This window comes from Ylistrum balloti, unplaced genomic scaffold (assembly GCF_031769215.1).
Source record: "Ylistrum balloti isolate Yb309-2 unplaced genomic scaffold, AGI_CSIRO_Ybal_v1 Utg369932, whole genome shotgun sequence".
NCBI classification, from domain to species: Eukaryota; Metazoa; Mollusca; class Bivalvia; order Pectinida; family Pectinidae; genus Ylistrum; species Ylistrum balloti.
Genome location: NW_026782044.1, coordinates 14,810 through 28,503, shown reverse-complemented (window position 1 = coordinate 28,503; position 13,694 = coordinate 14,810). Strand labels below are relative to the sequence as shown.

Here is a 13,694-nt window from a genome sequence, read left to right as displayed (position 1 = left end):
GTCTGTGGATACCTACTATATACTTAGATGATAGTGATTTCATTTCTAAGTTGGATGTAAAACAGTTGGAAGGGTGGATAGATGGGTTGGGGTGATTGATGGTTGGTTTGGGGGGTGTGTTGGTGGATGGATGGGTTGATTGATGGATGGTTTGGTGGGTGTGTTGGTGGGTGGATGGGTTGATTGATGGTTGGTTTGGTGGGTGTGTTGGTGGATGGATGGGTTGATTGATGGTTGGTTTGGTGGGTGTGTTGGTGGGTGTATGGGTTGATTGATGGTTGGTTTGGTGGGTGTGTTGGTGGATGGATGGGTTGATTGATGGTTGGTTTGGTGGGTGTGTTGGTGGATGGATGGGTTGATTGATGGTTGGTTTGGTGGGTGTGTTGGTGGGTGTATGTTGTTGATGGTTGGTTTGGTGGGTGTGTTGGTGGGTGTTTGGGTTGTTTGATGGTTGGTTTGGTGGGTGTGTTGGTGGATGGATGGTTTGGTGGGTGTGTTGGTGGATGGATGGGTTGATTGATGGTTAGTTTGGTGGGTGTGTTGGTGGATGGATGGGTTGATTGATGGTTGGTTTGGTGGGTGTGTTGGTGGGTGTATGGGTTGATTGATGGTTGGTTTGGTGGGTGTGTTGGTGGGTGGATGGGTTGATTGATGGTTGGTTTGGTGGGTGTGTTGGTGGATGGATGGGTTGATTGATGGTTGGTTTGGTGGGTGTGTTGGTGGGTGTATGGGTTGATTGATGGATGGTTTGGTGGGTGTGTTGGTTGGTGTATGGGTTGATTGATGGTTGGTTTGGTGGGTGTGTTGGTGGGTGTATGGGTTGATTGATGGTTGGTTTGGTGGGTGTTGGGGGGAGGGGGGGGCTTTACCTCTCCTGCGTCTAAAAAATCATTTAGTAGGGGGGCCCTCTGAGTTTTGATAGAAAAGGGATAGGTGTGGCCTTTATCCTTGTATTTATGGGTCTTGTAAGGAGGGGATGGGGGCATGTAACCTTTATGGGTCTTTAGAGGAGCTGAATGTGTGTGTTTGTAGGCTTAGGCTGTGTCCATACAGTGTCAAACATTGTTAGAGTCAGCCAGACTTAGGCCAATCTGGAATGGACTAGGGACAAAATATAACTTGGTATTTGATAATGGATATATATATATAGACATGTTTTAAAATTTATTTGAATTACTCCAAAGTGTCATCAGGATAGGGAAGCAGATAAAGCTCAGTTGGTAGAACATTGATCTATGTAATCTCGGGTGGAGATCTGAGGTATGTGGTTCAGCATTCCCAGTACTCATACCTCTGTATGGCATGTGATGGACCTCCCATATGCTATTCAGTGATGTATCCGCCAGCTACTACAAGGAGACCCTGGCAGTTCATTGGGTGATCAACCAAAAGAACACCATACTTGATTATGGTATAAAGTCCAATAGTGCTATGAATAACATTCAGGATGCAAGAACAATATTCTTTTGATCTCATCGTTTCTACAGGATCTTCACAATAATTTTGAAACAGTGCTTTTGTATATAGAATGAACTTCAAAATTTCAGCACTGCCCATTACGCCTAACAACAAGACGAGGGAAAGAAGCAATTCCCTTACGCCATTGTTGGATAGCTCCGATTTCAGTCCTTCTAGTCAAGATGCAACAGACAGTCCTGCAGACCCAAAAAAGAAGAAAAGGATAAGCCTCAATTCCATATCCCGAGTATTCTCACGGGGTCGGGTCCGGCGCTCGATAGCTCTTCCTGCAGACACTGACTTGGATGGTATGAAGATCATTTAATGATTTTTCTATATTTTGCTCTATGGTTATATTATGCAGACATTTTCTAAAGAAAGACTTTGGTAAAATGTTCCCAGCCTTCATGTTAATTTTTAATCATGGTAGTAGTTTCAGGGCTTTTTTCTGAAGTTGTTGTTATATTGACAAAGACATAGTTTATAACATCTATAGAGTGTGATAGCTGTTAAAAAAAAATAATTTAGAATAAAAGTATTAGAGCACTATTTGCACAGCTAGACCAGTAAACTATGTTAAGTGATTGGTCAAAGGGAAGCAACTCAAACTTAAAAATTCATATTTTAGAATTAAGACGAGTGAACCATTAAATTGTTTTGAGCAATATGGATAACATAATAACAATCATATTTTATGCTGTCTTTGAAGAATTCTGTTTTACTAAACAAGATTTTTATATTTTTTTTTTCCAGACATTCCACCCAACTCAAGATTAACATTATTAAACCCTGACAACTATCAAGAAAAACTGCAGATCGTTGAGCAGTCTAAAGGTTGTCACATGACTTTATGGAAAGCCAATCAGGTGTTAGCATGGCTAGAGATTGTTCTCAATATGCCAATGTATGGTAAAATGTGTACAGCTAACATTAAGAGTGGAAAAGTCCTGTTAGGTCTTAGTGATTCAGAACTTGGATCAGCACTCGCAATTTCCAACCCCATGCACAGAAAGAAGATTCGGATTGCGATAGAAGAGGCCCGAAATCCAGCAGATATGTATGTTTATTGGAAACCTATGTACCTTGATTTTATGTTGAATTATTAAATATGTATGCAATGGAAGTACATGGTTCAGATATCATTTGAAATTCACAGAAACTATGAGAAAAAAATTTTTGTTATTTCTTGTTTTGGCTCCTACAATAATGGTTGACAATTTGGCACTTAAGTATTTGAAATGAAACCTAAATCAGAGATATCTGACTATCATATTTTCTAACCTTGAGTGAGGAATCCAGAGGAAAGCAGGACTAAATCAGTTTACACATTATATCATACCCATCTTTATTCAGCTACTTTCTTTTTTAAACAATTATAACAATATAATATATGTATGAATTTTTTTCAAAATTAGAACAAATCATTTATCTCTTTAGAGCATTCCCCAAATCCTCCTTGCTTGACCATACGTGGGTAGCGCATCGCTGGATGGCTGACCTGGGTCTGCCACAGTATATACAGTCATCAGAGACCAATCTTATCGATGGACGCATGCTCAACATCCTCTCAAAGAAAGAGATGGAAAAACACTTGGGTATACATCGAAAATTCCACCAGGCCAGCATATTTCATGGCGTTGAATTACTGCGCAGACTCAATTTCGACAAAGAGGTATGTATAGGATACTCTTAAGTTTTTAGCTCACCTGGAACAAAAGGTATATTGTGGTGTCCATCATCCGCTGTCTGACAACAATATATTGCAACTATTCATGAACAACAGAGTGGATTTTAATCAAATTTGGTCTGAAGCATCCTGTGGCAAAGTGGAAAAAAATAGTGTAAATATGTTGGTCTGCACCTTCCCCCCAGGATCTGAATAGGAAAACTCTATCAATTTCTTTAAAATCTATCTTGTTCTTTAGGAATTGCAGGATATTGTCCAAAATTGGTCTGAAGCATGGTTTGGTGACGGGAAATCAATTTTGTATAAATGTTGGGGCTAAAGTTTTTACGTTAAATGTTTTGGAGCACATTTGCCATAAATGCAAATAATGTGCAGGTATTTATAATTTTTTTTCTTAAATCATGTGATTACTTTAGTTTTGATTTCTGCTGAAATTGTAAAAAGAACTGAACGGTCTCTGTCGTTTGAAATATGTTGCATTAAAAAAGATATTGTACATTAAATTAGTTTGATAGATTCTGAAACTACAAGTACTATGTACAAGCAATTAAGATTGGCGTTGATTTCCTGGATGAAGGAATCCAAATTGATCCTTACACAATGATTTCTAATGGTAAAGTTTCCTGTCTGTATTACTGAAGTGTGAATAGATAAAGTTCTAATCAGTTCATCTCCTATATGTTTTTTGTAGATACTGGCTGATCGGCGATCAAAGTGTGACAGCACAGAAACAGACCCACTGGTGTGGACCAATCAAAGAGTCATTAAGTGGATCCAGAACATAGATTTGGAGGTATTGCTGTCACTCAATTGTGGTTACATGTACCACACATCACCCTTCCATCACAATTCCACCCCTGCTCCACAACCTGACCCATTACTCCACACCCCACCTTCTAGCCACAGTATCTCAACCCTAACCCTATTCCACAACATCTCCTTCTATTCCACAACTTTGCCCTCTACTCCACAACCCTCACCTTACTCCACCATTCCACCTCACAACCCTCTCCTCTGCTCCACACCCTACCGTCTACTTCACATCCCACCCTCTACTTCACACCTCAACTCGACTCCACACCCCTACTCTCTACTAATCATTCCTCAGACCTCACAGGTCACCCTCCCACTGACCCCACAGGTTACTCGCTTTGATCATACGTGTCACTCTGACCCTGACCCCTACATTTCACTATTCACCTGACCCCTAAGGTCACCCTAACCCTGACCCCACATGCTGCCCTTCCCCTGATCCTACATGTTGCCTCTCCCTGACTAAACATATTTACTATCACAATAACTCCTTTCTACTAGACACTTGTTATCCAAAATGGCATCAGAACATAAAACAAGAGATAAAGGACCATTTTCATTGTTTGTATTTTGCAGGAATATGCTAAAAATCTGAAGGAGAGTGGCGTTCATGGGGCCCTGATGGTACTGGAACCTCAGTTTACATCGGACACCCTTGCCACAGCCCTAGGTATACCACCTTCCAAGTCCTATATCCGGCGACATCTCAAGACAGAACTTGAATCTCTAGTCAAACCAGCCAGGTATGTCACGAAAGATTTTTTAAGATTCATTTTTATTGAGAAAGATGGAATATTGAAATGCTGATACAAATCAGTGACGATTCATGCGTTACTGAGGTTTACTTTGTTAGTGCTAAATCTGACAGAATTGCTCTTTTAAGATGTACCATGTATATTGTAAGATACGAAAACCTCCACTTTTGTTGGTTAGGGATTAAAAGATTGTACACCTGAGTTTATTGATACCAGGTCACTGTACTTCATGTGTTTTCTAACTTTTATTGAATACAAATATTTTATCAATTGTCAGTTTTATATAAAGTATTTGGTGTATTATAAAAATCAATGATATGAATGGAGGACTAGCATCTATGCATTGTATGTGCTAAGTAGCTATTGCTTGTGTGATACATCACAATTACAAGTATTTAAACATCTTTACATTCTTATGCTGAAAGTGTGATTGTAAATCTGATTTTTTTTTCACAATACGTTAAGGAATTATTTATACAAAGTATAATTAGTTTAGATATAAGCTGCCTTGTGATTTAGGGAGATAAAGTTTTTTCTGTCATGACTAGGTCACTCTTGGTGCATGCAACTTTTGGAGATTTTCAGAAAAAAAAGAAAATCTGAATTTTTTGCCCTTGTTTTGCAAAGAGAGCTAAAAAGTGATATACTTATGGAATGACTTTGAAATTGAATGCATGAACTTGTCCGTTTATATTCATCCAAAAGCTAAACTGATTTATATTACTAATTCAAAGATTTAAACTTTAACAGACTATCATAAGAATTATCAGGTCAGTCTCATTAACCAGCAAAATATAAATCTTTAATTGTTTTAATGAGAAAAAAATATTTCAATATTGAAAAAATGCATGTTCAAGTGTGTTTGTATTTGTAACCATGACAACAACACCATTACTAAAGAATGAAAATGTGCATGATGTCATAGGAAATTGTAGTGTACATCACTTGTTTTGTGTGCAAAGCTATTCCTGGATTACTTCTGGCAACAAGATTGCTGCTTTTATCATAATGAAAAATATCTCACCTAGACACGTACATGTGTCTTTCACTGAATTCTGAGCCAAAAATACATTTTCAACTACCAAAGGATTTCAACTTAATTACTTATAATGTTTAAGAGTGTAATTTTAATTTTATAAGTACAAGGATGAGCCAAATTACATTACAAGTGATGTACACTCTTGATTGTTGCCTAAGTCGTTTTATTTGAACTTTTGTTGATAATTTGTGTCTTACCATATTTGACCATGAACTGTTGTTTGAGTGACCTTGACCTATGGACTAACACTTTCACAACCCTGATTTATTCCAGAAATTCCATTAATGTTGTAAATGGTAACAACAACAAAACCCTGACACGGAACTCCACACTTACTAGAGCCTATAGGAGCTCTTCCATTACGGAAACTACGGGGCCAAAAACGAAGCTTAGCTTCCGGGTAAGGGAAGGCATACCGTATACTTGCCTATATACAGCTTTGTACATATTGTATCCAAGCTTTTTTCTTCAGCCTGGCAGATCCCGTCACCAATAATTTTCAGTGAGGTGTATGAAATTCATAAGGATTTGTTTCTATTTTGGTTTTTTTGGGGGGGCTTTGTTTTTTGGCTTGTGGTAGAGTTTGAATAATTCTTGAAAAAATTGTAAAAATGCTATTTGTTTGGGTAGGATGAGTAAAGAGGTAGGGAGAGAAAAGATGGTTATGAATACTTCATAAATGTGATGATTTAGTGGACTGGCTATGTTTCTGCTGTATCAGAGAATTGACTCACAATCTATCAACAGTATACATCTGTACATTGTATGTTAATTCTGCCAAAACTGTCATATTGTCTGGTATATACCCTAGTACATACCCTACTACTTAAATACTTATAGTGTACTGATATAAATGGTGGTGCACCTTATAAGACAAAATAATTGGCTGATCGATGAATTTGAACAACTTGCTTTTGTACCTGTCATATTTTCGATTTACCTGGAAAAAAAGTTTATCATTTATAACAATATGTTGCCTTTTTAGAAATTTTTAGTGTTTTTGAAATTTCTGTTAACAAATTTGAGAAAGTAAGAATGTGCATCAGTCTTTTGAAATAAATGCTTTATTACAAAAAGGTTTTGATCATCCTCAGTTTTAATAGCCGATCAGTGCAATCAGTGTGAAAATAATGACAAATTTGATGTTGATTATTGTCCCACTTCACACTGATATTTCATAAAGTCATCTTGGAATGGATCTGTGTCCAAATGACAGATAAACTTAGTGTTATAAAATTGTCTTACAATCAGATTTGCTTTAATAGTATTGTTTTGTTTCATTCTTTCACAGCTATAAAATTTATTTATTTTTATTACAATTTTGACAACCAGTTTACTCATGTGGTATTTACTTTTGGCTTTTCTAATATCTTAAAATCTAGTTTCCTTCCACCAATTGCACTCTACACCTCACTGAGCGTTATAGGTCAGGGATATAGCAATATATCTAAATCTATATTGTATTTGCCGTGTGTATTCCATAGGAAATATCATACATATACAAATATATACATCTTGATTAAATACTCATATATACTCCTATCAAAATTTATTGGTATTAGGAATATAATGGATTTATACATGCAACTGTGATAGCCACTGCACCCTATGTATGTAATGAGTAGCTGTGATTATCTCCCCTGACTTTACTAAAATATGATTTCCTATTTCCTTCAATATTAAACTGCAGGAATTATTTGCTGAAAGTAATAACTGCTAAAATGACATTTTTCAGAAAATGTGTGAATTATGGATTTTGATTGGCCACTCAGGCAATCATTTCCAATGAGATCTCGTTAACCTTTTTATATCTAAGATACATATATATGTTGTATTTAATTTCACCATAGAATTGTTCAGTTAATATTCGCTTACAGAGAGGCAATCATAATCAAATGAATTCATTAGCAAATCTTCCATTTCCAATTTGGTGTAGGCTAGAAACACTTTGTATCATTGCTATTGTTTATTTAAAATTTGTCACAAGTTTTTTAGATCAGAGAACCACCAGATAGTGATATAACTGGGCTTGTTTATAGTCTGCATGTGTTGTGTGTGTATAATCTGCACATGATATGTATATTTGTATATACTAGTGATAGATAACAAATGCTTGCAATAACAGAAAATTTCGAGAAAATCTCATCAGATTAAAGCATGTAACTATGTACATCAATAGGATTTTAAAAAATGCCTTTTTGACTCTTTTTTTTTTCATTTAGTGACAGTGTTAGAAATGAATATATATTTATACTGAATTCTGTGTGTCTTGTCTGTCAATAAATATAGTGTCTGTCCGCCTGTCTGTATGTACAAAGAAAACATAATTTGTTGCAGGTATTTTTTAAAAAGTACTGCGTAGGTAGCATTAAATGTCGGTATATGGTCATTAGATATGTATTCAATACAATTCTTTCTCACTTCATCATTGTTATTGAAAGAAAAATTAGGAATCCAAAAAAAATTGAAGCAGTTTGAATGTTTCAACATTTTATGAAAAGGGGAGTAACTCTTTTGATCTAAACACTATTATTTGTTATGATATGCCTGTTAATCAGTATTGTAGGTTTGGTGGTGTCACAATTTAGAAATATTAACATATGAATTATCACAGTTTAGAAATATTTACATATGAATTACCTTGTTGGTGTATCTAGGAGACATTTTTAGACTCCCAGGTAAAGCCATATTATACAAAAGAGTTGGGAACCAGTGTCAGAAACTTCATTTAAAAAATACCAGAACATGAATGGTATAAAAAACCAAAAAAGGGTACTGATTTGCTAATTAAAGATGTTTTTTTGATTTCTTGAATTTTAAGATTTCATTTCATATATAGACATGAATTGGTTTCATTTTTTGTTGGACAATGTCGTAGGTTTTACTCTCTGACTGGGTATTATCACCTGGTACAATGTATATATTTCATTGTATCTTTTCAAAGGGTTAGAATTCATTACTAGGTCTATATAACTGGGCCATAAAGCATGACAGGAAAACAGTATTGTAATGATTGAAGTATTTCTGTTAACAGGGATCTCTGGGCAGAGCTTTCGGAAGGAAAGTCAGAGAAGACATGAAAAATTTCTCCTTTGAAGAGGAAACCTCCAAAAGGAAAATCTCAGCCCCAATGAACTTTCAGCACAATTCTTTACAATCAGTATTTGAAGTTGAGAAAGTGAAAACAAATTCCTAGCATTCATTTAGAATATTTTAGATTTTCACAAATTTCTAATTCCTAGTTATTAATACCCAGTGGAAAAGTGCAATTTTTGTGTGAATAAACTTATTTGAATTGAGACATGCAAGGATCATCATATGAGATTTTGGATGTGAAGAAGCATTCTTCCTGTTGATAGGACTGGCACAGCGATTTGTACATGTCAGGAGTATTGTAGGGTTGTCTATTTACGTATAGACCTGACATTTGTAATGTCTTTTAGAATTTTAGTTGTGCATGCATCAATGGTAACTGGTCATGCTTATTTGTTTTTAAAGTACTGATAATTTGTTTTAAACAGTTAAGATGAAATTTTTTTAAAGATTTTTTTTCTAAATTGATAAATCACAAGGGTACATCTATTAGCATAATGACCGTATATCTTACAGTGAACAGTATTTGTTGGAGTAAAATTATTTATTTGCATAATATATACATATATTTAGGAACCAGTATTTTCATCAAATGCTTATATAACATATACGTATGTATTTAGAAACAAAACTCATTGTTACATATTGAAATGTGATAAAGTCAGCAATCTCATGATATCTGTTTATATTTGTGAAAGAAAAATAGATTCTGGAGTATATAGAGAGATTGATGGGAAATTTTTCTCTATTATTTATTTGTTTTCAATTCAAATGTGTAATACGAGTAATGAAACTCACTTGTTAAACTTTTAAAATCTATCTAAATTAGTTGTAATCAAAACTACATACGTATCTGATGAAAATGATCAATTCACTTGAAATTTTACAGACTTTTAAATGTACTTTTTGAAACTGCATTTGCTCAAATTTTATCCATGACCAGCTTCATGAAAGAATTTAATATTCAGTATATATTGACAAGAACAATTAAATCACAGAAATTCAATTAACTTTTTGAATTCATGTAAATTGTATTTTATGAATAAATTTAAATACAGTTATGAATATTTATATGTAGTTATGAATATTTTAACATAGATATGAATATTTATATGCTGTTATGAATATTTTAATACAGTATGAATAGCTGTACCATAACAAATCAAAGGAACATTTTGTATGGATGTGCAATTATTCTCCATAAATCAAATTATTTACAAATCCATTGTGGATGATCTTAATTTATATACACAATCACTTAATTTGACAAATTAATTGTAATATATATAATTGGAAGTATGTGTTATTGCCATTTTTAACTATGTATGTTGTTTCATTTTGTTTTAATCAGAACAGGTATACTAACCATGTTTATTTTTATTATCAAAAGTACAGCCACTATAGGAAGATTAGCGAAATGTCAGTAGGAACATGTTAAATAGAATGATAAGTGTTATCAGATGATTTTAATGTGTTTTAATTTGATCAGAGAATTCAGTGAGTAGTAAGTTTTATTCTTATGAGTACAATTAAAAACAGCACAATTCAAAGAATTTTTTTCTTTATGCAATCACTTCAAAAATGCTTTCACATGTAAATTCCTCATAATTATCTTTTAACTGCTTGTTTTACAATAGTTTTAAGTTTTTAGTGTAAAATTTAACACAGATATATTATGATTAGTCTATCTGTCCCTGTCTGTCTAAACTCTCTTTATCGGTCAGGTTTCAAGTTGTAGCCTTCAGTTTCCAGTTTACAGTCCCATTCCCACATCTGTCAAACTTTTGAAAATAATATCAATCATTTGCACTATGATAATGTGTTTATTTCTTAAACTGAGTACATAACATTGCATCATGTGATGATAAGTTCAAGATTAATCAAATTTTTCTTCAGTTTGTGAAATAATTCAAACCAGAGATCTCCAGTCTTCCAAGGTTGAGGCATGGCAGGTACACTGAGAGTCTTGTGCAAATTTCATCATCAACAGCAATTTTTAAAACTTTTAACATTTTAATATTTTTAGATATTTAGTACTTTCCTTAAAACAATGTTCTTTGGCCCTTTTATATCCTACCTCATATTCCATCATGACATATTGGTTTCTACTGCATATAAACTTATTGAAAGTCAATAATTTGAAAACCTAAATATTGTACTCATAACTGTAAAGTGAAAAATATGAGAGATCAACATATTGAATAATTAATCTTAAAAAAATTGTTTCAGAGTTTTAAATTCACAACTAATTAAAATAATCTAGGAAAACTTGATTTAAAGAATTTTGGCTGAGATGATTCAATTGAGGAAGTAGATAAAGTAGAACATATCTCATTCTTGACTGAATCTAAAAATATGATATCTGCATTTTTAGCATTGTTGTATATTTTCTGGATCATTATCATATATCAAAGCATTTCCATAGAAATTAATGAAATCAAACAGTTCAATGAAAATAGAAAGTATTGTTGAAATTTTTCACCAGCCAATATCATGCAGAAGTACTGCCTTATTTGAGCTTCCTCTTCCATCTATTTCTGAGGAAAGAATCTGGTTTTGAACAAAAGAAATAATTAGTGTGTTAATAAATTGTTCTCTAATTTTTTTATCCTTTTCTACTCGAAAGATTTTTTCTGGATGAAATAGTGAGCAATTATCTTTCCACAAATATATTCAAATATTTATCAATTCATGTGTAAAAAATTATAGTTCTGACAGAAACACATTGTATATGTTAATGATGAACAAAAATACCAGGTGAAATGGCCCGTGCACGGCTGTGATCACAAAGTTGGTTTTATATCAAAGTGTAGGTGTATCATATTCATTTGAAGTGTGTTCCAATTAGCCTGTTTTTCATGATTCCTTAGTTGCTAGGAAATAGGAAGTTGCTTAATAAGATGTAGGGATTACATCATTACAGTAGATGTGTTCTTCAAACTTTCATCTTTATGGTTATATACATATCTAGCTGTGTGAGGGTGTAAGTTGGAGGGAGTCCTTGATTTATGTTGCGGATGATTCTGTTTAATTGTTTATTTTAGATCAGATTTGTGTAGGATAAAACCATAAATAATATTTGTAAATATTCTGGATACGGAGTACAATGAAATGTTTAAATTTTTTCCAATAAAATGCAAGTTATAAGTGCTTTAACTGGATGTTTTACTTGAGGGAGAACGTAAACAGGTCTTAAAAATTTCAAGTGTTGTGTGTGATTTGAAAGTTAACGAGTATGCTTGAAATGAAAAGCATCAAATCTTCATTTAAGAGTTGATGAAAGTGAAAATTTGTAAACAAAATATTCTAGAGTCTGTGTACTGTATTTAAGAACTATAAATATTTTATTGTCTGTGATGCGAGAAATGTACGAGAGTTAACTCCCTTGTATCAATTTTTAGGAGATCTTTTGTACCATAGTAGTTCTTCCTGCGCAGATTGTATGAGGGTAAAGTTGTTGTTTTAGTTATCATGATCTCATAATTGTATGGAGTGTGTAAGAACACAGGACATAGTTACTTCATGTAGTACATGTATCGGTAACTTGAGATTCCTAAAGTGAAAGTGACAATGATGACATTACCTGATATCAGAGGACATGCCTGATGATTGATGAATTATGGCTATAATATGTGATACAAGCATTTTTTATCATTGTATATTTGTCATTTTTATTGTAAATATGAGTACTTTTATGTAAAGATGTTTAATGCTTTCATCAAACAGTGTTGAATATAGGAAAACTAAACATTAAAACATTTTTCTTTGTTCTATTTTTGAATCGCTCCATTCAAATTGTCTGCTATCAATGATGCATCCTCTGTCATACTTCATTTTGTCCTTAAACTTAGTTATGACTACATGCATCTTTCCAGAAGTACTGAGCGGACCCATTTTTAGGTCATCTGGACCCGAAGGGTCCGATGACCTATAGTCATCATGCTTCGTCCGTCGTCGTCCGCCGTGCGCCGTCCGTAAACTTTTCATTCAAACGACTTCTTCTCAAATACTAGAAGGTCTAGGGGGCTAATACTTGGCACAGAGGATACTGGCATGGAGCTCTACCAAGTTTGTTTAAATGAATGACCTCGACCCACTTTAAAGGTCACAGGGGTCAAATATGTTAAAATCTTTAAACAACTTCTTCTCATTAACCAAAAGGCTCAGAGTGTAGATATTGGGCCTGTGACATGCTGGGATGAAGGACTACCAAGTTTGTTCAAATGAATGACCTTGAACCACTTTAAAGGTCACAGGGGTCAAATATGTTAAAATCTTTAAACAACTTCTTCTCAATAACCAAAAGGCTCAGATTGCTGATATTGTGCCTGTGGCATGCTGGGATGAAGGGCTATCAAGTTTGTTTAAATGAATGACCTTGAACAACTTTCAAGGTCACAGGGGTCAAATATGTCAAAATCTTTAAATAACTTCTTCTCAAATACTAGAAGGCCTAGGGGGCTAATACTTGGCCCATAGCATGCTGGCATGGAGCCCTACAAAGTTTGTTCAAATGAATGACCTTGGCCCACTTTCAAGGTTACAGGGGTCAAATATGTTAAAATATACAAAGGACTTCATCTCAATAAGCAAAAGTCTATGAGTGCCGATATTGGGTCTGTAGCATGCTGGGAGGAAAGGCTACCAAGTTTATTTAAATGAATGACCTTGAACAACTTTCAAGGTCGCAGGGGTCAAATATGTCAAAATCTTTAAACAACTTCTTCTCAATAACCAAAAGGCTCAGATTGCTGATATTGTGCCTGTGGCATGCTGGGATGAAGGGCTATCAAGTTTGTTTAAATGAATGACCTTGAACAACTTTCAAGGTCACAGGGGTCAAATATGT

General features: G+C 34.3%; 1 protein-coding gene across 5 annotated transcripts in view; it reads left to right on the top strand.

Annotated features, from left to right (window-relative positions):
* The window catches only part of LOC132547071 (kazrin-like), a 93,270-nt gene extending 80,665 nt beyond the window's left edge, over positions 1-12,605 (top strand). For 4 of the 5 annotated variants that reach the window (XM_060210825.1, XM_060210824.1, XM_060210828.1 and 1 more), the window contains exons 7-13: positions 1,548-1,766; positions 2,212-2,515; positions 2,896-3,130; positions 3,837-3,938; positions 4,535-4,701; positions 6,026-6,152; positions 8,787-12,605. In XM_060210825.1, coding sequence (XP_060066808.1) covers positions 1,548-1,766; positions 2,212-2,515; positions 2,896-3,130; positions 3,837-3,938; positions 4,535-4,701; positions 6,026-6,152; positions 8,787-8,948 — 1,316 coding nt within the window. In that variant the 3' untranslated portion in view covers positions 8,949-12,605. The remainder of the gene's footprint in view (positions 1-1,547; positions 1,767-2,211; positions 2,516-2,895; positions 3,131-3,836; positions 3,939-4,534; positions 4,702-6,025; positions 6,153-8,786) is intronic. The other variant, XM_060210826.1, reaches the window with a different exon arrangement.
* The last annotated feature ends 1,089 nt before the right edge of the window (positions 12,606-13,694 follow it).